This window comes from Podarcis melisellensis (genome assembly GCF_964234715.1).
Source record: "Podarcis melisellensis genome assembly, chromosome: 18".
NCBI classification, from domain to species: Eukaryota; Metazoa; Chordata; class Lepidosauria; order Squamata; family Lacertidae; genus Podarcis; species Podarcis melisellensis.
The window spans coordinates 5960470-5987029 of record NC_138536.1 but is presented as its reverse complement, the minus strand read 5'-3'; the positions used below and the strand labels follow the sequence as shown (position 1 = coordinate 5987029).

Genomic DNA, 26560 nt, shown 5'->3' with positions numbered 1-26560 from the left:
GAGCTCACCCCGTCATTGCGGGGATTCGAACCGCCGACCTTCTGATCGGCAAGTCCTAGGCTCTGTGGTTTAACCCACAGCACCACCCACGTCAAGTACAATGCAGCAATTAAGGATAAGAATAAAAACCTGTTGACTACGGTTAATGACTGCATTGACTCAATGGGTATGGTAAACCTGCACTCATTAACAGTCGTCAACAGGTTTACCATACCCATTGAGTCAATCACCCATCTCCCACTACCCTTCTGAGAAATACGCCATCCCACCCTCCCCCTATATATAAGGGTCTGGCGACTTCTGTTTCAGTGTATCTTAAAAAGTGTCCATGCACATGAAAGCTTATACCAAGAACAACCTTAGTTGGTCTCTAAGATGCTACAGGTGGCGCTGTGGGTTAAACCACAGAGCCTAGGACTTGCCGATCAGAAGGTCGGCGGTTCAAATCAGGTGAGCTCCTGTTCCTTGGTCCCTGCTCCTGCCAACCTAGCAGTTCAAAAGCACGTCAAAGTGCAAGTAGATAAATAGGTACCGCTCCGGCGGGAATGTAAACGGCGTTTCCGTGCACTGCTCTGGTTCGCCAGAAGAGGCTTAGTCATACTGGCCACGTGACCCAGAAGCTCTACGCTGGCTCCCTTGGCCAATAAAGCGAGATGAGCACCGCAACCCCAGAGTCGGCCACGACTGGAGCTAATGGTCAGGGGTCCCTTTACCTTTACCTAAAATAGAAACTGCTAATTCTTATCTGTGAAGCTACTGTAGTGGGAGGCGGACTCTGCACTAGGGGGCCCTTAGAATTGCCTGTTCAACACTTGCAGGGTTCTCTGTCCACAACTTACTTTCTGAATTCCAGGTTACTCAAGTATAAAAGGTGCAAAGCGACAGAGTTGAGGGCATAAGCGTTCAGGGTCGGCTTCAAAAAGGACAGCAGGGTGCTGAAGACAGTCACGATGCCCACCAGCCACATGAACTGATCCCTAAGTAGGTCAAAAGAAAAAAAGACACAGTTTGAGTGCTGAAGAGCTCAGGGTCCCTTACAGAACAGGCAGGAAGATTTCCATCAGCCCTCTCCCCGTGGGCAGGAAGAAACGAAGCCAAGTGTGTCGAGAAGTCGCTGTGGATCTGACAGAATGAGTTAGCAAAGATCAGTGGCGTAGCGTGGGTTGTCAGCACCCGGGGCAAGGCAAGTAATTTGCATCCCCCTAACCCGTGGATTTTTAGGGACGCAGGTGGCGTTGTAGGTTAAAGCCTCAGCGCCTAGGACTTGCCGATCGAAAGGTCGGCGGTTCGAATCCCTGCGGCGGGGTGCGCTCCCGCTGCTCGGTCCCAGCGCCTGCCAACCTAGCAGTTCGAAAGCACCTCTGGGTGCAAGTAGATAAATAGGGACCGCTTACCAGCGGGAAGGTAAACAGCGTTTCCGTGTGCGGCTCAGTGTCTCCGGACAGCGCTGGCCCCTGGCCTCTTACGTGAGATGGGCGCACAACCCCAAAGTCTGGCAAGACTGGCCCGTACGGGCAGGGGTACCTTTACCTTTACCTTTAACCCGTGGATTTGTGCCCCTAACCCGTGGATTTGCACCCCCTAACCCGTTGATTTGCGCCCCCTAACCCTAACCCCCAGATGTTGCACCTGGTGTGGCCGGCCCCCCCTGCACCACACTACGCCACTGGCAAAGATCAGCCTGTCTTTATGGAACCAGGGCACCCATTGCTCTTAATAGTCCAGGATCTCTCTGCAGCCATTGGAATGTTTATGCATGTGGGGTTTGGGGTTTGTTTGTTTTCGTAGGAATAGAAAGTGTGTTGGAAAAAGTTCTACTTGCAACCTGGAGGGCTGCAGAGACATAATAATAATAATAATAATAATAATAATAATAATAATAATAATTTATACCCTACTCATCATTCAATCCAAAGTGTTGGTGCTGACCTTTAAAGCCCTAAATGGCCTTGGCCCAGTATACCTGAAGGAGCGTCTCCACCCCCATCGTCCAGCCCGGACACTGAGGTCCAGCTCCGAGGGCCTTCTGGCAGTTCCCTCATTGCAAGAAGCAAAGTTACAGGGAACCAGGCAGAGGGCCTTCTCGGTAGTGGCGCCCGCCCTGTGGAACGCCCTCCCTTCAGATGTCAAAGAGATAAACAACTACCTGACATTCAGAAGACATCTTAAGGCAGCCCTATTCAGGGAAGTTTTTAATGTGTGATATCTTAGTGTATTTTTGGTCTTTGTGGAAGCCGCCCAGAGTGGCTGGGGAAACCCAGCCAGATGGGCGGGGTACCAATAAATTATCATCATCATCATCATCATCATCATATGGCTGGGTTTCCCCAGCCACCCTGGGGGGTTTACAACAGAATGTTAAAAATACAATAAAACATCAAAACTTTCCTGTACAGGGCTGCCTTCAGATGTCTTCTAAAAGTCAGATAGTTGTTTATTTCCTTTGACATCGGATGGGAGGGCATTCCACAGGGAGGGCGCCACCACCGAGAAGGCCCTCTTCCTGTTCCCCCGGGTGCCCCAGCAGTTCCTTATCCCCCCCCCCCACTTACCTGTTTTTGATGAACGATGGGTAATGGTGAACAGGCAACCAGAAAGCGTAGCAGAGAGCGATTGCCCAGAGGATGGACAGCTCGTCCAGCATCTGCCCTGCGTAGCTGAGAGTCATATGGAAGTAGCCGGAGAACAGACCTGCAGGATGAAAAGAGGGGGGATCTAGCTTGGCAACTTCGGCGCTCGAAGCAGGTTCTCTCCCACGGGGCTGCGGCTGGTTCTTTCTTTAGGGGGTCAGACTAGATGGCCCAGGAGGTCCCATGCAACTCTACAGTTCTGTGAGTCCAGAACTTTGGGCTCCCAGAAGAATAGTAGAATAACAGAATTGAAGCGTTGGAAGGGACCCTGAGGTCTAAACGTCATGGATGCTTTAGCTGAGATTCCTGCACTGCAAGGGGTTGGACTAGATGATCCTTGGAGTTCCCTTCAAACTCTACAGTTCTGGGATTCTAACCCTCTGCAATGCAGGAATCTTGGCTGGATGACGGGGCCATCCAAACTCTCTTAAAAAATCTCCAAGGAGGGAGAGCCTGGCAGCTTCCGGGAGAGACAGTTTCCACTATTGAAAGGCTCTTATATCCAGAAAGTTCCTTCTGATGTTTAATCTGAATCAGCGCCGGATTTACGTATCAGCTAAACAAGCTATATAGGGATACGGGTGGCGCTGTGGGTTAAACCTCAGAGCCTAGGACTTGCCGATCAGAAGGTCGGTGGTTCGAATCCCTGCCACGGGGTGAGCTCCCGTTGCTCAGTCCCTGCTGCTGCCAACCTAGCAGTTCGAAAACACGTCAAAGTGCAAGTAGATAAATAGGTACCGCTCCAGCGGGAAGGCAAACAGTGTTTCCGTGCGCTGCTCTGGTTTGCCAGAAGTGGCTTAGTCCTGCTGGCCACATGACCCGAAAGCTGTATGCCGTCTCCCTCGGCCAGTAAAGCGAGATGAGCGCCGCAACCCCAGAGTCGGCCACGACTGGACCTAATGGTCAGGGGTCCCTTTACCTTTACCTTTACCTAAACAAGCTATAGCTTAGGGCCCCACACACTTGGCCCTGCCCCCCCCCAAATTCACTATCAATATAAAAAAAGATAAAGGACCCCTGACAGTTAAGTCCAGTCGTGAACGACTCTGGGGTTGCGGCGCTCATCTTGCTTTACTGGCCGAGGGAGCCGGCGTTTGTCCGCAGACAGTTTTTCTGGGTCATGTGGCCAGCATGACTAAGCTGCTTCTGGCAAAACCAGAGCAGCACACGGAAACGCCATTTACCTTCCCGCCGGAGCAGTACCTATTTATCTACTTGCACTTTGACATGCTTTTGAACTGCTAGGTTGGCAGGAGCTGGGACTCAGCAACGGGAGCTCACCCCGTCGCGGGGATTCGAACCGCCGACCTTCCGAACGGCAAGTCCTAGGCTCTGTGGTTTAGACCACAGTGCTACCCGCGTCCCTATTCTATAAGTTACGTTTGCTAATTCTACCATTTCACTTGCAATTCCTCCTCTTGCTGGCATTGTTCCGTCTCTCCGTTTCTGGGCATGTATAATTCGGGATGCCGTGATTGCGTAAAGAAATAAATTCTTTTGACCTGGAGGTTGCATCCCTCCCCTTCTGATTCCCCCAGGGAACGTACCAATCAATGTTGACATGATAGTAAGACCCGGGATGGGAACTGGTCGGTACTGGATGTACTGGGGGTTTAGGAACATCATGATCGGCGGCAGGATGAAGAAACCAACATTGCTGATCTGCAAAACAGCAGCAAACAAGGAGAGAGAGTTTTCTTGTCGTTCTCATTTTTAACGTGTAATTTGGAACGTTCCACACTTTGAATCGCTTGGTTGCAACCATCAACTTCAAAAAAAAACAAGCAAACAAAAAACAGCAACACCCCCTTATTAAGAATCAGTGCTTTTTCCCCCTTAAAAAAAATGTTTAGGGGGTACTCTCATTTTGACTCAGGAAAATCACCATTTTATCGTTTGAACCGGGGGGGAAATAAATGCAGTGAATGGACAAAAGTACAAAGATTCGCAAAATGTTTAGGGGCATGCGTACCCCAAGGGGGAAAAAAAGCATTGTTAAGAATAAAGAAAGAAATGTGACTTAAAGAGAATATTAGTGAATTAACCAAATCCATTGATAAGCAGAGGGAGGGGACAAACCACACTCTGGCATGTGTAATAAAATCAAACATGACCTCTACAAATCTATCCATTTTTTTATTTGTCTCCCGGAAACACATCATTTTTGGGTCATCTTTTCTAGTAATGTCGGTTCCCAAACCCTGGGAATATCTAGAAGAAAATTGGGCTCTGCTAAGGTCTGTCTCCACAAACAAGCCATTGTGGCTCCAGCGGCCATCCGAAATCAAACAATTAGCTATTTATTATGTATTTATTAAGATCAGTTCACAATCAACTTTTGAGGAGCGTTGGGGGTTTTTTTGTTCTCCCAGTGGCACAGCCATCAAAGTGCTAGCGCGTTTGCAAAGCTAAGCAGGGTCCGGTATGGTTTCAAATTGGAAGGGAGACAGTGATCGTGGAGCCCAAGAAAGTAAAATCTCTCACTGCCTCCACTTCTTCCCATTCTATTTGCCAGGAGGTGATGGGACCAGTGGCCACGATCTTCGTTTTTTGATGTTGAGCTTCAGACCATATTACAATACAGCTAGGCTCCATTTAAAATGGCTTCTCCTTGCGAACCAGGAAGTGACCTCTCCAAACAATGGAACGACTCTTCTTATCTCTGTGGCTGTGATCTACTCGGTGATGCGGACGCAGTGAAGCGGTTCTATGCACATGCATATGCTATCTGATTCTCAGCCTCTCACCCCACCAACCCTCTGTGCAGCCCCGGGTCCTGGCAACCCCGCTATGCCACTGCTATGTACTGAGCTTGGATCCTAGAACAATACGCAGGTAGGATCATAGAAGGAAGCAACCTGATTGGTCTACAGCAGCCGCCCAATCCGGCTCCAGGAGGAAGTGAATCAGCAACCTGATTGGCCTGCAGGAACAGTCCAATCAGGCTCCAGGAGGGGAGTTGAATCAGCCAATCACACGAGACCCATTGTGAAAATAATGTATATATAGCAAGAAGTTTGGAGGAAAGCACTCGCTCACTGTTTCCCATGAGCTGAAATAAAGAGCATGAAATAAACACTCAATGCCGAGTATATTTTAGCCATGTTTACCCCTTAGTAAACACGGTAAAGGGACCCCTGACCTTTAGGTCCAGTCGTGGTCGACTCTGGGGTTGCGGCGCTCATCTCGCTTTCCTGTCTGTACAGCTTCCGGGTCATGTGGCCAGCAGGACTAAGCCGCTTCTGGCGAACCAGAGCAGCGCACGGAAACGCCGTTTACCTTCCCGCCAGAGCGGTACCTATTTATCTACTTGCGCTTTGACGTGCTTTCGAACTGCTAGGTTGGCAGGAGCAGGGACCGAGCAACGGCAGCTCACCCTGTCATTGCGAGGATTCGAACCGCCGACCTTCCTATCAACAAGCCTTAGGCTCTGTGGTTTAACCCACAGCGCCACCCGCGTCCCTTACAAAGCTCCATTTCCCAGCACCTTTAACCCATCCCAGCTCCTTTTCAAAAATAGATCTCATTAGAATTAGGGGGGAAAGGGATGTCAAGATTATTATCAAGCTTTTTTTAAAAAAAAAATCAAAACAAAAACATTAATCTAAACAAAAGCACAAAAAACCAAAAGAGAGAAAAGGAGATGAGGGAGCTAGAAAGATAGAGTGTACAAGGGGGAACATAAGAGAGGAAACAGAGAAAGAAGAAAAATAGAGAACTTCCGATTCTTTGTCCGTCAGCTCGATATACCGTATTTTTTGCTCTATAAGGCGCACCAGACCACAAGACGCACCTAGTTTTTAGAGGAGGAAAACAAGGGGGAAAAATATTCTGAATCTCAGAAGCCAGAACAGCAAGAAGGATCACTGTGCAGTGAAAGCAGCAATCCCTCTTGCTGTTCTGGCTTCTGGGATAGCTGCGCAGCCTGCATTCGCTCCATAAGACGCACACACATTTCCCCTTACTTTTTAGGAGGAGAAAAGTCTTATAGAGCAAAAGATACGGTAAATGTTATTTCACCCACCCGCTCCAAGATAACACCCAGCGAAATCTCTTTCTCTCAAGCAACATGACCGTCGCTCCTCAAGCCACGTGTCGCAAGCGTCGCTTTCTTTTCCCGGTCTTTAGTCAATGCTCCGCGTGGCTTTTCTTTGGTTTAAACATGTCAGCGCATCTCAGTTCCCTGTTATCTGCTTGGAGGCGGGGGTTGGGGGAGCTGTGGTGGAGATGCTTTCAGATGTGCTCTGCTGTGCGCCTGCAGCCTAAACGCAAGATCCCAGCGAGGAGGGGGTGAGGTGAGGGGCTTGTGGAGACCCTGCCCTCTTCCAGCCTCCCCAAGCCTTGCCGTGGGGCAGACGCCAGCCAGCCAGCTCCAGAAGCTGAGCAGGTAAAGCCGGTTTATTTTCTGAATCTCTGTGAAGGTGTGTGGGTGGTCAGCTACTTAAATGGGCGCCCCACTTTCTCTGTGCCAGAAGAAGCAGTTTTGAAGCAAACACCACACCCTCCTTCCTTTTTTGGCATCGAGCCAGAATTTGGAGCTTCGGGACTGAGGGAGAGGGGAGCGTCTGTCAGCATCGCCCTTGAGCCAGCGCCACTAACTGGGCTCATCCACTTCGACCTCGACTGGGCTAGGCGAGCTGGGTAGCACTTCCAGAGACCACCTTCTGCACAGGAACAGGTCAAAGTGCTGTGGACTCACAGCTTCGTGTTGTGAGCTCCAGATTCACTCCAACAAGAAGACAGTCGTCGCACAGCAGAGTACAGCAGAGCATAAACGACTCGGAGAGCAGCTCTGTAGAATATCTTCTTTATTCTATCTACAACTATCATACAAATTATATACAGAGCTAAATGGAGTCTAAGCATAAATGAATGCTGAACTGCCCTGAGTGTCTGCAGCTGCTCTTAGCAGCAACCTTAGAAGAAGAAGAAGAGTTTGGATTTGATATCCCGCTTTATCACTACCCGAAGGATTCTCAAAGCGGCTAACATTCTCCTTTCCCTTCCTGCCCCACAACAAACACTCTGTGAGGTGAGTGGGGCTGAGAGACGTCAGAGAAGTGTGACTGGCCCAAGGTCACCCAGCAGCTGCAGGTGGAGGAGCGGAGATGCGAACCCGGTTCACCAGATTACGAGTCCACTGCTCTTAACCACTACACCACACTGGCTCTATACCTTATCTATACACACGATCTCTCTCTAACACTGTGAATACTGAAATGAAAAAGCAGCTTCTAGAAAAATCTTCACACATGTTTCTCTCTCAGATGCAAATTGACATTTCTAATTAGGCAGATTTGAACAAACCATTTTCAGAACTCAAATACACGCTTGCTCCTTCAATCCTGATCCTTTTAACATATTACACATGAACCACTTAAGGTCAGGTAAGGAAATAAATAAAGCGTTTTGTGCTATCACTGCTCTCAGCACACTTCATATTAGGTTCAAAAACCCCACCAGAGTTGCTCATGACCGCAGCCTTAGCGAACTCTTCAGAAAACCTTTTCGGTGGTACACCCTTGGTTGTTCTCTTGGATCTGCGCGAAACTCTCTGATCCTCTTGTTCTGGTGCTTCCTCCTCTTTGGGAGAATAGGGATCTAAAGTATATGAAGCTGCTAAGTCTGAATGCGTCAGACTCACCTGAGGCTTTTGGGCTCTGATAATCTGTGCCACCATCTGGAACTACATTGGCATCAGAATTATCAATCACATCAGAACTTGTCTCCCTCTTGACGGTCTTTGCCCCTTTTGCACCATCATCACAAATGGGATAATACTGAAAAATGCCAACTCTATCCCATTGTGGATTGTCCTCAATACTCCTGGTCAGCCTGATGGTTTTCGTGTCTGTGATCAGGACACGATAAGACCCTTTCTCGTATCCTAGGAAAACACCATGTTCTCCACGCTTGCTCAGTTTGTCACCCTGCGAGGTGTGCACCCAAACCTCCGACCCAAAAATTTTAAAGTGCTTCACACAGGGCTTCCTTCCGTGAAGCATCTCATATGGGGTGCAATTTATACTAGACTGGTACCTCCTGTTATACACGTGACAGAAAAACGAAAGAGCTTTGGCCCAATAGGGATTGGGCAGCCCCGAATCATGTAACAGTGTTCTGATTCCTTGCTGCAGGGTCTGGTTCAATCTCTCACATAAACCATTCTGCCAGGGTGATCTGGGCGTGGCCGTCCTATGCTCAATGCCCTGTTCAGAAAGAAAACTCTCAAACTCCTCTGAACAAAACTCTCCACCCCTGTCTATGGAAATACAGCGTACCGTATTTTTCGCACCATAGGACGCACTTTTTCCCCTCCAGAAATGAAGGGGAAATGTGTGTGCGTCCTATGGTGCGAATGCAGGCTTTCGCTGAAGCCTGGAGAGTGAGAGGGGTCGGTGCGCACCGACCCCTCACGCTCTCCAGGCTTCGCACACCTCTCCACAAGCAGTGGGAGCCCAGCGCTGGGCTCCCGCTGCTTGCGGAGAGTTGCCTGCACGCTGAAGCATGCGCGCGCTGAGCTCAGCGCGCCCAGGCTTCGCGGACCTCTCCGCAAGCAGCTGGAGCGCTCCCTCGGCTTGCGGAGACTTGCCTGTTTGGGGGCTGGGGTCGGGGGAAGCTCGAGCTTCCCCCGCCCTAGCCCCGCGCCTGGGGAAAAAATAATTTCCCCCCCTTTATTCCCCCCCCCAAAATTGGGTGCGCCCTATGGTCCAGTGTGCCCTATGGTGCGAAAAATACGGTACATTCTCATTATGTACATTTCTGAGCCATTTACAAAACTGGCGAAACTTGGTAAAGGCTTCAGACTTTTTCTGCAGCATATAGACTGAATAATATAGACTAAATAAGTAGAGAGCAGAACACTGCCCCTCCTCTCTGGAGAATCACCAGACTCATCAGGGTTATCATCCTCTATCTTATAGAGCAGAAAATACGGTAAATGTTATTTCACCCACCCGCTCCAAGATAACACCCAGCGAAAACTCTTTCTCTCAAGCAACATTACCGACGCTCCTCAAGCCACGTGTCGCAAGCGTCGTTTTCTTTTCCTGGTCTTTAGTAAATGCTCCGCGTGGCTTTTCTTTGGTTTAAACATGTCAGCGCATCACAGTTCCCTGTTATCTGCTTGGAGGCGGGGGTTGGGGGAGCTGTGGTGGTGATGCTTTCAGATGTGCTCTGCTGTGCGCCTGCAGCCTAAACGCGAGATCCCAGCGAGGAGGGGGTGAGGTCAGGGGCCCTCCTGGAGACCCTGCCCTCTTCCAGCCTCCCCAAGCCTTGCCGTGGGGCAGACGCCAGCCAGCCAGCTCCAGAAGCTGAGCAGGTAAAGCCGGTTTATTTTCTGGATCTCTGTGAAGGTGTGTGGGTGGTCAGCTACTTAAATGGGCGCCCCACTTTCTCTGTGCCAGAAGAAGCAGTTTTGAAGCAAACACCACACCCTCCTTCCTTTTTTGGCATCGAGCCAGAATTTGGAGCTTCAGGACTGAGGGAGAGGGGAGCGTCTTCACCTTTGATGCACCTTTGCAATGTTCCCCATCCCTCGGCATGGCGTGGAATTTGCAATTGGAATATTCAGTCTCTGCAGGAAGCGGTCCGTTTGTGGCTGGTGCAGTATGCTACCGGTCCAGATTCGAGTTGCAAATGGCCACGCCGACTCAGGGCCCAGGAAACCTTCAGCTCACGGCCCTCCAGAAAGCCAGTGTGGTGTAGTGGTTAAGAGCGGTAGACTCATAATCTGGTGAACTGGGTTCGCGTCTCCACTCCTCCACCTGCAGCTGCTGGGTGACCTTGGGCTAGTCACACTTCTCTGAAGTCTCTCAGCCCCACTCACCTCACAGAGTGTTTGTTGTGGGGCAGGAAGGGAAAGGAGAATGTTAGCCGCTTTGAGACTCCTTCAGGTAGTGATAAAGCGGGATATCAAATCCAAACTCTTCTTCTTCTCCAGATGTTTGGGACTACAATCCCTTTCACCCCTAGCTAACAGGACCAGTGGTCAGGGATGATGGGAATTGTAGTCCGAAACATCTGGAAGACAGGAGTTTGCCTATGCCTGGCTTGAACCTTCAGTTTAGTCGGAATCTCCTTGCTTCTAACTGGAAGTCCTCCCTTCCAGAGCAAGGGAAAACAAGCTTGCTCCCGCTACCATGTGGCAGCCCTTAAGATATTTGAAGAGGAGATATCATATCTCCCCATCTCTTTTCCAGGCTCAACATGGCCAACTCCTTCAACCGTTCCTCATCAGGCTTGGTTTCCAGACCCTTGATCATCTCAGTCGCCCTCCTCTGCCCACCTTCCAGCTTGTCAACATCCATCTTAAATTGTGGTGCCCAGAATTGGACACGGTATCCCAGGTGTGGTTTGACCAAGACAGAACAGAGCGGAACTATGACTTCCCTTAATCTGGACACTAGACTTCTGTTGATGCTGCATCACATTGTGGACCCATGTTCAACTTGTGGTCCATCAAGACCCCTAGATCCTTTTCACATACACTACTAGTAAGCCAGGTGTGTCCCCCCCCCATCCTATATTTGTGCATCTGGTTCTTCCTGCCTAAGTGCAGAACCTTACATTTGACCCTATCGAAATTCATTTTGTTAGCTTGTGCCCAGTTCTCTGATCCATTAAGGTCATTTTGAATCCTGATTCTGTCTGCTGCGGCATTAGCTACCCCTCCCAGTTTGGTGTCATCTGCAAATTTGACCAGCATCCCCTCAATTCTTCATATAAAGTCATTTACAGTGGTGCCCCGCAAGACGAATGCCTCGCAAGACGGAAAACCCGCTAGACGAAAGGGTTTTCTGTCTTGGAGGTGCTTCGCAAAACGAATTTCCTATGGGCTTGCTTCGCAAGACGAAAATGTCTTGCGAGTTCCTGCGGGGTTTTTTTCCTTTCCCTCCCCTTTTTCCCAAGCCGCTAAGCCGCTTAACAGCTGATCCACTAAGCCGCTAAGCTGCTTATCAGCTGATCCGCTAAGCCGCTAATAGCGTTAAGCCACTAAGCCGCTAATGGGCTTGCTTCGCAAGACGAAAAAACCGCAAGACGAAGAGACTTGCGGAACGGATTCTTTTCGTCTTGCGAGGCACCACTGTATAAAGACGTTGAACAACAACGGGCCCAGGACAGAACCCTATGGCACCGCACTTGTCATTTTTCCCCAGGATGACAAAGAAAATTTTGGGTTTGTGTTATGCACTCAGCTTGGATCCTAGAACAATAGACAGGTGGGATCCTAGAAGGCAGCAACCTGATTGGTCTGCAGGAGCCACCCAATCAAGCTCCAGGAAGAAGTGAATCAGCAACCTGATTGGCCTGCAGGAGCAGTCCAATCAGGCTCCAGGAGGGGAGTTGAATCAGCCAATCACAGGGGACCCATTGTGAAAATAATGTATATATAGCCAGAGGTTTTGGGGGGTAAAGCACTCACACACTGTTTACCATGAGCTGAAACGAAGAGCATGAAATCAACACTCAACTCTGAGTATATTTAAGTTTGGTCAGTCAATCACCTAAACGTTGCCTCGTTCAACCCATATTTTACCAGCTTCCTCGCGAGAATATCATGGGGCACTTTGTCAAAAGCCTTTCTGAAATCAAAATACAGTGGTACCTCGGATTACATGTGCTTCGGGTTACATACGCTTCAGGTTACAGACTCTGCTAACCCAGAAGTATTACCTCGGGTTAAGAACTTTGCTTCAATTTGAGGACAGAAATCGTGCTCCGGCGGCGCGGCAGCAGCAGGCGGCCCCATGGTGCTTCAGGTTAAGAACAGTTTCAGGTTAAAAACGGACCTCCGGAACGAATTAAGTACTTAACCCGGGGTACCACTGTATTGTATGGAAGAAAACATGTACAGCTTCTGAGAGCTGCTTCACGGCCTTGGTTAGAAACGTCATGCAGCTGCCCATAGAGACCGAGAAATTTCATAGAATCATAGAATCATAGAGTTGGAAGAGACCACAAGGGCCATTGAGTCCAACCCCCTGCCAAGCAGGAAACACCATCAGAGCACTCCTGACATATGGTTGTCAAGCCTCTGCTTAAAGACCTCCAAAGAAGGAGACTCCACCACACTCCTTGGCAGCAAATTCCACTGTCGAACAGCTCTTACTGTCAGGAAGTTCTTCCTAATGTTTAGCTGGAATCTTCTTTCTTGTAGTTTGGACCCATTGCTCCGTGTCCGCTTCTCTGGAGCAGCAGAAAACAACCGTTCTCCCTCCTCTATGTGACATCCTTTTATATATTTGAACATGGCTATCATATCACCTCTTAACCTCCTCTTCGCCTCCTCGCCCAGACCACAAAAGCAACTCTGATGCCTCGATGGAACCCTGAGTTTTTATTTCATTTGCAAGGGCGCATCTGAAAATTCGGATCTCCTTGACTAGACCAGTGTTTCCCAACCTTGTGCCTCCAGCTGTTTTTGGACTACAATTCCCATCATCCCTTGCCACTGGTCTTGCTAGTCAGGGATGATGGGAGTTGTAGTTCAAAAACAGCTGGAGGCACAAGGTTGGGAAACACTGGACTAGACCATAGCCAAGGTTCTCAGCACATCCTTGCCAGGTCCAGGTGAACGAGTACATTTTGTTTATTGAATGAATGAATAAATAAGATGAAATAAATGAGGGCAGACAGAACGGCGGCTTACCGTGTTGTAGTATTCTGCTATATACTCTGACTTTGCAAAATTCTCTTCGCACCAGTCTACTTCAGCGCTTTGGTAGGCAAATATACTAGGCATGCTGGCAACACCTTTCAAAAAAGAAGAACACAACACCTTAGGACCTACAGAGCGTTGCAGTGGAGAAAAAGAACCCGCCTATCCAGATTTTCCATATCTCCTTCCCTCTGAAATATTGCAGCACACACTTTGATGCCTGGCGACGGCTCTGAGCTGGTGTACAAGAATCTGCCAGGAAGATGCAAAGAAAATGAAGGAACTTTATTCCACATGTGGTGGACTGGTCCCCAAATCAAAAAAAATCGGGACATGATTTACGAGGAACTTAAAAATAAATAAATGCTAAAATATACATTCCTAAAGAAACCTGAAGCTTTTTTTCTTAGGCATTTTAACAATAAGCATCCAAAACGAAAACAAAAGGATGTTTCTTGGCGCGACAACAGCTTTAGAACAGAGGTAGGCAACCTAAGGCCCTGGGGGCCGGATCGCCTTCTAAATCTGGCCCACAGACAGTTCAGGAATCAGCGTGTTTTGACATGAGTAGAATGTGTCCTTTTATTTAAAATGCATCTCTGGGTTATTTGTGGGGCCTGCCTGGTGTTTTTACATGAGTAGAACGTGTGCTTTTATTTAAAATGCATCTCTGGGTTATTTGTGGGGAGTAAAAATTCGTTCATTTCCCCCCCTCCAAAATACGGTCCGGTGACTGGGCCGGATCCGGCCCCCGGGGCCTTACTTTGCCTACCCATGGTTTAGACTAAATGTGATCCACCTGGAAAAGGAACTGGCAAACCACTCCAGTCTTTTGCCCAGAAAACTCCATGGACATAAAAAAAAGGGAGAATTTTAGAGAAGAAAATGGGAGTTTCCAAGGCATGCTGTGGTCCATGGGGTCACGGAGAATCGAACACGACTAAAAAACAACAAGTGGATTGTCCAACAGGACGTGACAATTGTAGGTTAAAGTGAAATCTGTTCTCCCCAATTTCTTAACAATAACGGGGCTAAATTTGTACTGCGTGTCATTCTCGGATTAATTGCCCCACAAGCTTTCAAGTGGGGCAACTGTATGGCAGGAGTTTTCGGTGTAATCTGAAGTGAAGGCCCAAGACAGGTGTTGATCATGATGCGAGCTGCGCACAGGTGGTCTGAAGCGAGCGAGCGAGCTACCACCATTCCTGTGGAGCCTCTTTTTATTGAGACAAATACATTTTGGCACCTGTTCCACAGCGTCATTTTCCCCTTGTACGGTGTATGACGTAGGAGACAAAAGGTCTCAGGGAAAAACTTACAGACAGGACACTGCTGACTCTGAGACCGCAAAAGGTCAGACATAGGGGACGATGTTCTAGACAGCCATGACTTGTCTGAGGGGGAGTTTTCCCTGCGCCCCAGGGTCACGCGTGCAGGCAGATTGTGGCTGCCTTCTGGTGGGGAAGTGTGCTCCCTCTGGACCCCACTCCCCACTCCGCGGTATCCCTACAGTAATTCTCCAAAAAGGCAAAATGCCCTTTTCTGCAAGAGGCATCCCTGCAACGCGGATAACAGAGAATGCAGTGTTGGCCGTGTCAACAATCTCAGCAGAACTTTGCTTTGTCAAGCCTGTCACGATAGGCTTGAAAGCCTATGTGTTTGATACCTGGAAAGCCAAACTATTTAGAAGAAGAGACATGGAGCATTTGGGATAAGCAGGGCTTTCATTAACTGAGAGGTTGGCTTTTATTGCCAGAGTCATTCGCAACTGGACTTAACTGTCAGGAGTCCTTTGAAAAGGTAAAGGGACCCCTGACCATTAGGTCCAGTCATGGCCGACTCTGGGGTTGCGGCGCTCATCTCGCTTTACTGGCCGAGGGAGCCCGCGTACAGCTTCCGGGACATGTGGCCAGCAGGACTAAGCCGCTTCTGGAGAACCAGAGCAGCGCACGAAAATGCCGTTTAGCTTCCCGCCGGAGCGGTACCTATTTATCTACTTGTACTTTGATGTGCTTTCGAACTGCTAGGTTGGCAGGAGCAGGGACCAAACAATGGGAGCTCACCCCGTTGCGGGGATTCAAACTGCCGACCTTCTGATCGGCAAGTCCCAGGCTCTGTGGTTTAACCCACAGCGCCACCCGCGTCCTTAAGGGGTCCTTTACTTTTTTTAACCTTCATCGGGACGTAGGACCAGGAGATGGTCAGAAGAGGAGTGCAGCAGTCTGGCCGGTTTACGAGGGGCAAGGCAGGTCCCAGGCTATTTAAGACCTGGAACTTAGCTTAGCAATAGACTGGTATCCAGCACAGATCTTTAATGTACTGATCCAGAAACATCCCAGGCAAAAGTCATGCAGCTGCCCGTAGGGACCGAGAAATTTCATAGAATCATAGAATCATAGAGTTGGAAGAGACCACAAGGGCCATCGAGTCCAACCCCCTGCCAAGCAGGAAACACCATCAGAGCACTCCTGACATATGGTTGTCAAGCCTCTGCTTAAAGACCTCCCAAGAAGGAGACTCCACCACACTCCTTGGCAGCAAATTCCACTGTCCAACAGCTCTTACTGTCAGGAAGTTCCAGTTACAGATAGGTAGCCGTGTTGGTCTGCCATAGTCAAAACAAAAAAAAAATCCTTCCAGTAGCACCTTAAAGACCAACTAAGTTAGTTCTTGGTATGAGCTTTCGTGTGCAGGCACAGTTCTTCAGATACCTGCATCTGAAGAAGTGTGCATGCACACGAAAGCTCATACCAAGAACTAACTTAGTTGGTCTTTAAGGTGCTACTGGAAGGAATTTTTTTGTTTTGTCAGGAAGTTCTTCCTAATGTTTAGGTGGAATCTTCTTTCTTGTAGTTTGGATCCATTGCTCTGTGTCCGCTTCTCTGGAGCAGCAGAAAACCACCTTTCTCCCTCCTCTATGTGACATCCTTTTATATATTTGAACATGGCTATCATATCACCCCTGAACCTCCTCTTCTCCAGGCTAAACATGCCCAGCTCCCTTAGCCGTTCCTCATAGGGCATCGTTTCCAGGCCTTTGACCATTTTGGTTGCCCTCCTCCGGACACATTCCAGTTTGTCAGTGTCCTTCCTGGACTGTGGTGCCCAGAACTGGACACAGTACTCCAGGTGAGGTCTGACCAGAGCAGAATACAGTGGCACTATTACTTCCCTTGATCTAGATGCTATACTCCTATTGATGCAGCCCAGAATTGCATTGGCTTTTTTAGCTGCCGCGTCACACTGTTGGCTCATGTCAAGTTTGTGGTCAACCAAGATGGATGGAAGTGGCAGCAGGCAAGGGGTGTAGGGGCATCTGTGCGAGAGGGCAGGCCCCATGGACCTGGCAAGTCTTGGATCTGGCAGAGAGGAAGCAAGAGATGATTGGACCAGTGGGAATGGCGCCTCTGTCTGAGCAAAAGAATGACCAGGAGCTCAAAGTCAGCTCCTGGTTGTCCCTTTGAATCTTTACCTGTAGGAACGTAGAATCATAGAATGGTAGAGTTGGAACTGGACACCCAAAGTTCCTCTAATTCGACCCCCTGCAACGCAGGGGTCTCAGCTAAAGCACCATGGCAGATGGCCACCGAAGCTCTGCTTAAAAACCTCCAACGAAGGAGAGCCCACCACCTCCTGAGCGAGACCATTAGGAAGTTGTCTTATGCAGAGGCTGAACATTTCGTCCACCTAAATCAGGGTTGATTACACTGACTGACAGAGGCTCTCCATAATTTCGGGGAGAAGTCTCTTCCACCTTCTGCTTGCAAGGAAGGTGCTGTCCCGCTGAGCTATGGCCCTTCCTCAATTTGTACCCATCTGGCTCCTGGCAGTGAGAGTGGAAGTGAGAGCTGGACCATCAAGAAGGCTGATTGCCGAAGAATGGATGCTTTTGAATTCTGGTGCTGGAGGAGACTCTTGAGAGTCCCATGGACTGCAAGAAGATCAAACCTCTCCATTCTGAAGGAAATCAGCCCTGAGTGCTCACTGGAAGGACAGATCCTGAAGCTGAGGCTCCAAGACTTTGGCCGCCTCATGAGAAGAGAAGACTCCCTGGAAAAGACCCTGATGTTGGGAAAGATGGAGGGCGCAAGGAGAAGGGGACGACAGAGGACAAGATGGTGGGACAGTGTTCTCGAAGCGACCAGCATGAGTTTGACCAAACTGTGGGAGGCAGTGGAAGACAGGAGGGCCTGGTGTGCTCTGGTCCATGGGGTCACGAAGAGTCGGACACGACTAAACAACTCAACAACGACAACGCCTGGCAACGCGTATGCCGTGATGAGCAGGATGAGTGGCATAGGTGCCAACTCCCTGGCGGCCCCAGCACCCACAAAATCCCCATGAAGGGGCCAGGCACCCACAAATTTTGGTGCCAGGGCCATGCATGCTGCATGGCACTCATGCCTCTGGGCACCCACAGTCACGGTGCCAAACTGGCACTCCTGGTGGGTGGACATGGTTTGGGGAAAAGGTTTGCAGGCCAGGCTGGTAGCCTGCAGTTCCCTTACGCCTGGAATCAGCGAAGGAAAAGACAAGCTGTTGTTTCAGATTATATATTCCTGGAATTATGCAAGAATCTCTCTCTCTCTCTCTCTCTCTCTCTCTCTCTCTCTCTCTGCATTGAGATAAGAGATTCTCCCACGCCTCTTGCCTCCCTCTCCACAAGAATGAAGGCGGTGGACAGGGTTGGCTGTAAACGAGTTTTGTAGAGCTAGCTAATCGCAAATTGGTGGCAATTCAGATTTTATTGCCAAGCTGTTGGTTTCGTCAGGCCAATTGCAAGGTGCTTAGGAGAGCAGGGCAGAGTTCACACTCTCAAAGATGGATGGGGAAGGAATTCGAATCCGTCCGCATTTAAAGGCAACTGCTGTGCAGAAAGATACACAAACCCGAACACAGCCTCTTTTGAAATCCGCCCTTCTCCGAATTTTGCCGTGAAATTATCCCGCCAAAGGGATGCGTCTAAAAAAGGCATATTCCGGGGTGAAAGCGTGTGTGGAAATGAGCGAAAACAACATAGCAGATTCATTGCGTTATGCTTTGCGAAAACGTTTATAATTGCAAAGGTTTGGAGAAAACGGTGCTGATGAATTTTCGCGAGGGAAAATAAAATCTCAGATTGATGTGGAAGTGTGGAGTACTGGATTTAAGACTGGGGGTGGGGAGGGAATCAGAAATAGGGATTGACAGATCCACCCATCCCTTGCCTCACTGAGACTGTGATAACATCAACGCAGGAGAGATTGCTGTCATGCCTTAGCCGAGAACATCTGTTCTCGCAAACTCCATTTGTCCTGTTTCCCTTCCACCTGCCATGGCAGTGGACCACACGGCCTGGTCTGCTCCCCCAGGCTGTTGTAAGGATGAAAACGATGGGGTCCGAAGCATGTTTTCAACCCTTGAAATGTATACCGTATTTTTCGCTCTATAAGACGCACCAGACCACAAGTTTTTGGAGGAGGAAAACAAGGTTAAAAAATATTCTGAATCTCAGAAACCAGAACAGCAAGAGGGATCGCTACACAGTGAAAGCAGCAATCCCTCTTGCTGTTCTGGCTTCTGGGATAGCTGCGCAGCCTGCATTCGCTCCGTAAGACGCACACACATTTCCGATTACTTTTTAGGAGGGAAAAAGTGAGTCTTATAGAGCAAAGAATACAGTAATTTCAGCAAACCCTGCTGACTCAAGGGAACGTTCATTGGCCTTGCACCATTCCGGTCCTCCGGACAACAAATGCACATAGGACTGTGCTCATTCTGATCAAAAGGAAAACCGGGGGGACATATCAATTGCCGGAACAATGCTTTGTGCCCAGCTGAACCTGTGGGCCAGTGTGCGTTGTAACCTCCCAAATGGGAGGTTAACTGAGCATGCTTCATCTCAGGTTCATGGGTTTGAGCCCGGCATGGGGCAAAAATATTCCTGCACTGCAAAGGGGTTGGACTTGTTAACTTTCGAAATTCCCTCCCAACTCTACGGTTCTTTTTTAAAGGGATATTATTGTTTATTAGGGATGCGGGTGGCACTGTGGGTTAAACCACAGAGCCTAGGGCTTACTGATCAGAAGGTTGGTGGTTCGAATCCCCGCGACGGGGTGAGCTCCCATTGCTCGGTCCCTGTTCCTGCCCACTTAGCAGTTTGAAAGCACGCCAGTGCAAGTAGATAAATAGGTACCACTCTGGCGGGAAGGTAAACAGTGTTTCCGTGCGCTGCTCTGGTTCACCAGAAGCGGTTTAGTCATGCTGGCCACATGACCCGGAAGCTGTACGCCGGCTCCCTCGGCCAGTAAAGCGAGATGAGCGCCGCAACCCCAGAGTCGGTCACGACTGGACCTAATGGTCAGGGGTCCCTTTACCTTTACTATTGTTTATTAGATTATTCAAAGGTTTTAACAAATTGACTTCACCTACAGTATATCATTCACACATTTGTGGACTCGCCTTCCTTGGAGGTTTATAAGCAGAGGTCAGGCGGCCATCTGTCATTGATGCTTTAAGCTGAGATTGCAGGGGGTTGGACTAGATGACCGCTGGGGTCCCTTCCAACTCTATGATTCTATGCTTCCATGATTCTTTCTTACTTCCCACCCTGACGTTTTTATTCTTATCCTTTATTGCTGCATTCAACTCGCTGGTAACCCCACTAACTCCATCTTATTGTCTTTGCTCCGCCGCTTGTATCTCGAACCCTGCTCAGGATTTCATATTGCATACCCTACTACATTTTTCGGATGGAAACAGGGGGGAAATGCCTCCAATTTTCCACAGTTCATCATTTCGATCTCTTAGTTTTACAGCCGATTTTGCATACTCCATCCATTTTAGAAGCCAGCCCACTTTGGTCGGACAGTTCTAGGATTCTGTCTCAAAACAGATGAGGTGGCCTAGCCACATGGTAAGAGTTTCAGCAGTGTAAGAAATAACTAGTTTTAAAAAGTAGTTGCAATAGATGGGGCGGGGGCGAGAAAAAGCGAGAAAAAGAGAATCATGGAAGGAGAGGGTGGGAAGTCTCTTTTCTGTCTGTTCTTTGATATCCGAAAACGCTACTTCTTTTTTTATTTCAGAGATTCTTTTCCTTCCGCATCGTTTTTGTTTATCTTTTGTTGTTAGGGAATTATATCAGAAACGAGAATTAATAAAAAACAAGAACAATATTAAAAAGAAAACAGCTGAGGTGATGGGAGAGAAATCGAGCTCTGGCCTTTCCGAGTTCAAAGAGCCACAATGGAAACCGAAGTAAATTTTTTGGGCCTCCATGTTTTAGAGTAAAGGGAACTAGTTGCACCATGTCAGAATTCTGGTCAATTTTGCCACCTGGAAATGAGTTAAACCGACTGGCCGGGGACACTACAGTGGTACCTCTGGATGCGAACGGGATCCGTTCCAGAGCCCCGTTCGCATCCTGAAGCGAACGCAACCCGCGTCTGTGGGGGTCGCGATTCGCTGCTTCTGCGCATGCGCGTGGCATCATTTTGACCGTCTGCGCATGCGCGAGCGGCAAAACCCAGAAGTAACGCATTCCGTTACTTCCGGGTCGCCGTGGAGCGCAACCTGAAAAAGCCCGACCTGAAGCAACTTTAACCCGAGGTATGACTGTACAGGAGGCCACATTTTTTGTTTTTGTTTAAACTATATCTTTGTGGTTTTACCTTGTGAATGGCCCTGAGATCATGTGAGGAAAGGTGGTATAATAATAATAATAATAATAATAATAATAATAATAATAATAATAATAAATTATTATTATTATTATTTATACCCTGCCCATCTGGCTGGGTTTCCTCAGCCACTTTGGGCGGCTTCCAACCAAAGATTAAATATACATTACAACATCAGTCATTAAAAGCTTCCCTTAACAGCATTGCCTTCAGATGTCTTCTAAACATCAGGTTGTTGTTTGACAGCTGATGGGAGGGTGTTCCACGGGGCTGGCGCCACCACCGAGAAGGCCCCCTGTATCTAATTATAATATGCTGCCAAGCCCACCATATGGGTGTGGTATAAAAATTAAAATTATTATCCTCCTTAAAACCTTCCCTGCAACAACAATTCAGCATCCCTGACTTCAAGATGAGGATGAAAGATGCTGTTGTTGGCATCTGGGATGAGTTGCGGAAGAATGATAGCTTTGCTGAAAGTGTAATATAGAAAATTAGGTGCCGAAATCCAAACAGAACAGAGAAGGCTATGTATGCAACCACGGCTGCACAGATATTATTCTCCCAGAGATAAAAGAGGACAAAGTCCTGACCAGGGAAGAATGGCAGATTAAATTGATGGATTTATGCCAAAATGGCAAAAATGACCGGAAGAATCAGAAATCAGGAAGACAGAAATTTTAATAAGGAATGGGGGGAATTTATAATTTACTTTAAAAAACCATTGCAATCAGTTAAAATTGTAGGCAGGATTTGGAATAACGCTTGTAGTTTAATGATGGGTTTTGGATGTGATGGAGAGGTAAAAGATTTGGATTATTATAAAAGATCCAGGAGGAAATGATTAATAATGAATAATGATTAATCATATAATTAATAATGATTAATAATAGGGAGAAGTTTCTTTGGAATCTTGTTTTTATGTTGTGTGTTGTATGTTTGTGATTGTAAAACTTTAATTTGAAAAACCAAATGAATATTTTTTTTATTTTTTTAAATTAACATATCATTTCCAACAATCATTTAACATATTTTCTTATTTTATACAATGTTTTGCACTTCCATCAACCACATCTGAAGATTTTTCAATGTTCATCACTTTATCTACATTTCTTAATTTTTCTATTACTTTTAATCGTCCTTAACTAATAACTCTCCTCATAATCTTCATTGCAATATTTCACAACGTCCTCCTTACAAAACTTCTTGCAGTCCTATTAGCGTAATCTGTTTATTGCAATTGCTTTTCAAATAGTTCAAATAGTTACTCCAGTCCTCTGAGAATCTCTGGTCCTGCAGCTTTCGGATCCTTCCTGTCATCTTATCTAATTCTACATAGTCCATTAATTCAAAATAAATTTGTTTTTAAAATAGAATATTGCCCAGTATATTGGAGGGTGGTGGAAGACTTCAGAAGACAAAATGTGGAAGAAACACGCTGGCAAATTCAGTTGGCCTATTCTAACCAGACATAGACAGATCCTGAAGCTGAGGCTCCAAGACTTTGGCCACCTCATGAGAAGAGAAGACTCCCTGGAAAAGACCCTGATGTTCGGAAAGATGGAGGGCACAAGGAGAAGGGAAGGACAGAGGACGAGATGGTGGGACAGTGTTCTTGAAGCTACCAGCATGAGTTTGACCAAACTGCGGGAGGCAGTGGAAGACAGGAGTGCCTGGCGTGCTCTGGTCCAGGGGGTCACGAAGAGGCGGACACGACTAAATGACTCAACAACAACAACAATAAAACCATACATATAAGCCTTAAGACCTTTGGCAAAACCTGAGCTGAGAGTCGGAGCATTGCACCTGTGGGGGCATTCAGCCTGGAAAGAACCTTGATATGAAATTCTTCTCCTTCTCCTTCTTCTCCTTCTCCTTCTCCTTCTCCTTCTCCTTCTCCTTCTCCTTCTCCTTCTCCTTCTCCTTCTCCTTCTCCTTCTCCTTCTCCTTCTCCTTCTTCTTCTTCTTCTTCTTGAATCAAAGCATCCTTTGAAACAGTATTGCCCTCGAGGGCACCTGGGGGCGCTGGAACAATCTGGGGAGTCAGGAGTAGCCATGGGTCCAATTGGGGAGCACAGAATAAAATTAAGGGGTCTGTAGAAGCAGCCGCAAAATTAAAAGACACCTGCTTCTTGGGAGAAAAGCAATGAGAAACTTAGACAGCATCTTGTCGACAAAGGTCCGTATAGTTAAAGCTATGGTTTTCCCAGTAGTGATGTATGGAAGTGAGAGCTGGACCATGAAGAAGGCTGATCACCAAAGAATGGATGCTTTTGAATTCTGGTGCTGGAGGAGACTCTTGAGAGTCCCATGGACTGCAAGAAGATCAAACCTCTCCATTCTGAAGGAAATCAGCCCTGAGTGCTCACTGGAAGGACAGATCCTGAAGCTGAGGCTCCAAGACTTTGGCCACCTCATGAGAAGAGAAGACTCCCTGGAAAAGACCCTGATGTTGGGAAAGATGGAGGGCACAAGGAGAAGGGGACGACAGAGGATGAGATGGTGGGACAGTGTTCTCGAAGCTACCAGCATGAGTTTGACCAAACTGCGGGAGGCAGTGGAAGACAGGAGTGCCTGGCGTGCTCTGGTCCAGGGGGTCACGAAGAGGCGGACATGACTAAACGACTAAACAACAAGTATAAGAATAAGCATAAAGAAAGAAGAAACTGTCTGTACATGTTTCATCTGTTGTGTATGATGCTAACTGCCAAGTCAGGTGCAGCAAGTGTGCATTTATCCTAGAATACCTATGTTCGCTTGCAATTTTAGCCGATATTTATATTTTTGCAAAGCAATTTCTCCTAATATAATGCATGTTATTTTTACGAATATGCGGAGGTTGGACTGAAGGACCCTTGCAGTCCCTCCCAAGTTTATGGGTCTATGCATTTTTATGTAGAGTTTGCCCCGGTTTGTGCAATTTTTCAACACATTACTTGGCGGAGGAATTGTGTTGCAAAATTTGGAGAAGTGCAGATTTTCAAAGGATGCCTGTGCTTAAGTTTGTGAAATATTTCGGATGGTAAAATTTGAAAGGTTCTTCTTTAAATGAAAACCCATCTGTCACCTCAATAGCAAGTGATATAGGAATGTGATTCTTAAAAGCATACAGAGGTTTTGAGGTTTTTTTAAAAGCAATTTGCTCATTTCGTGATTGAAACTCTTTCCTGCACTCGAGTCGGCTTCCAACGCTTCAAAAAGTTTCAAATTGCAACCAGACAGTTTGATGCCTCCATCCTCTTAAATTGCGGCTTCCTGGAGCGCTGCGTTTTAGATTTGTAAGCCTTTGGGGGCAGAGACCTGTCCCCTTGAACTTTGCAAAGATACAAGGAACAGAAGTAAGAATAAGTTGCATTTGATGAAGCCCGAACTTTGGAGTTGACCTACTTAGAGCAATGGACTTTTGACTTAATTCTTCTTATTCCAATGGGAATTTTCTTTATTCCATAAAGAAGGCTGATCACCAAAGAATGGATGCTTTTGAATTATGGTGCTGGAGGAGACTCTTGAGAGTCCCATGGACTGCAAGATCAAACTGATCCATTCTGAAGGAAATCAGCCCTGAGTGCTCACTGGAAGGACAGATCCTGAAGCTGAGGCTCCAATACTTTGGCCACCTCATGAGAAGAGAAGACTCCCTGGAAAAGACCCTGATGCTGGGAAAGATGGAGGGCGCAAGGAGAAGAGGACGACAGAGGACGAGATGGTGGGACAGTGTTCTCGAAGCTACCAGCATGAGTTTGACCAAGCTGCAGGAGGCAGTGGAAGACAGGGGTGCCTGGCGTGCTCTGGTCCAGGGGGTCACGAAGAGTCGGACATGACTAAACGACTAAACAACAACAACATTCCAATGGGTCTACTCTGAGCAAGGCAAGCACAGCCCAATGGCCTTGCAACTTCTAAAATGGGGATTGTTTGAAAAGAACGTTCACCTTTCAAATCCAACCCTTGCTTATAAAACCAGCATTCATCTGCCTGTTTAGGGAAGCTTTTAATGTTTAATAGATTATTGTGTTTTAAATATTCTGCTGGAAGCTGCCCAGAGTGGCTGGGGAAACCCGGCCAGATGTGCGGGGTAGAAATAATAAATTACTATTACTACCAATCCATCACCTGCACATCACTTTCCATGCACATCGATGGAAGGAACATCTTTCCGCAGAGCAACCAGACCCTCATTTCCCCTGAGCATGCGCAGAGTGGCACAGAGTATATGCAGAGAGCCGAAGCGGTAGAGACCGTGGTTGACACCTTGCGGGATTTCAGACAAAATAAGGCTTTCAGAACCCCAACTAAAGAATCATGGCAAGAAAAATGGATGGACTATGCAGAACTGGCAAAACTGACATATAAACTACGGGACAAGGATAACTGTGACTTTAAAGATGAATGGGAACCCTTTACAAAGTATTTGAAGATGCAACAAAGCGAACTGGACTCCTTGGCTGGCTTTGAAGAAACATTCACAAACTTTTCATTGATAATAACCAGCTAAATAGTTTGAGGATCTATACAACTGTGTAACATGCAGAAAACAGCATTTTTAGAGAAATCAAAGACTGGAACTGGGGGAAGTCGGAATTAAAATGTTACTTTAATTTAATTTAATTTAATTCCTGGGGGAATTAAAATGTTACTTTAAAAAAAAGGCTTTCAGGTTACCCACTTTTATTTCAATTTCAATATCAATTTCCTTTATTCCTTTAGTCAGAAATAAAACATTACACAATACAGAATTATAAACTAAAACATCATAGGGGTACATAAATAAGGTAGGGCCACAGTACTAGACCTCTCACAGATAACCCACATCAAAGCATTCAGTTATACGTTTCCGACACTTGAGTGCCAGGAAAAGGAATTTAGCCACTGACAAAGTTGTTTTCCCAGAAGACTTATTTAGCAGATATGCTGTCTGCTTTCCTCCTTGTCGGGTACTGAGCTGGGGTAAGTATGGAGTTATAAGATACTGTCTTAAATCCTTGTAGAAGGGACAGCTCAGTAAAATGTGCTCTGTGGGTTCTACCTCACCCAACGCACAGTGGCATAATCTCTGGTCATATGGGACTCCTCCATATCTTCCCTTCAGAACCGCCGACCCGCTTTTATAGATCTGGAATTCCTGGGTTGAAGGTGAGTCCTTACCTGCGGTGTCTCCGCTCCCTCCGCAAAGCCGAAACTCCAGACGTCAAAAGAGCTCCTGAAGGCGTTCCTGGGGTATCTCTTGCCGCTGAAACCTGTCCAGCTACCTTCCCTTTGCTGGGATAGAACCAGCCTCAGGGAAGTCAGACTGGAAGTTGACAAGAGCAGCAAGCTGAGAGATGGCTCTGTCTCAGGGAACAGTCCGCACCTGGCTTCTATAACCTCTGCAAATCGCAGGGCTGGGGGAAATTTAAATAAATCTGCATAGCCAGGCACGACTTTGAGGACAGGGGAGGGGCAGGGTGGCAAAGGCACGGCGGCCGAGCCCTGAAGCTCTCTCTCTCACACACACACATTTCGACATATGCCAAGCTGTTTATCTCCTCCCATCGAGCCTTTGGTCCCTTCGCTTTGCGCACCTGTGTGTGGTTCCGTTTCAACACATCTCCTTGCATGTTGGCTCAGTTGCC

At 47.6% G+C, this 26560-nt stretch overlaps 1 protein-coding gene across 2 annotated transcripts in view; it reads right to left on the bottom strand.

Annotated features, from left to right (window-relative positions):
* ACER1 (alkaline ceramidase 1) overlaps positions 1-26203 on the bottom strand; it is a 30715-nt gene extending 4512 nt beyond the window's left edge. Inside the window, exons 1-5 of one of the 2 annotated variants that reach the window (XM_081895871.1) lie at positions 26094-26203; positions 13282-13385; positions 4178-4292; positions 2553-2691; positions 840-977 (exon numbers count right to left, since the gene is read on the bottom strand). In XM_081895871.1, the coding sequence (XP_081751997.1) occupies positions 840-977; positions 2553-2691; positions 4178-4292; positions 13282-13374 (485 nt within the window). In that variant the 5' untranslated portion in view covers positions 13375-13385; positions 26094-26203. Of the gene's footprint in view, positions 1-839; positions 978-2552; positions 2692-4177; positions 4293-6704; positions 6867-13281; positions 13386-26093 lie in introns of those variants that run through there. The other variant, XM_081895872.1, reaches the window with a different exon arrangement.
* Between the last annotated feature and the right edge of the window lie 357 nt (positions 26204-26560).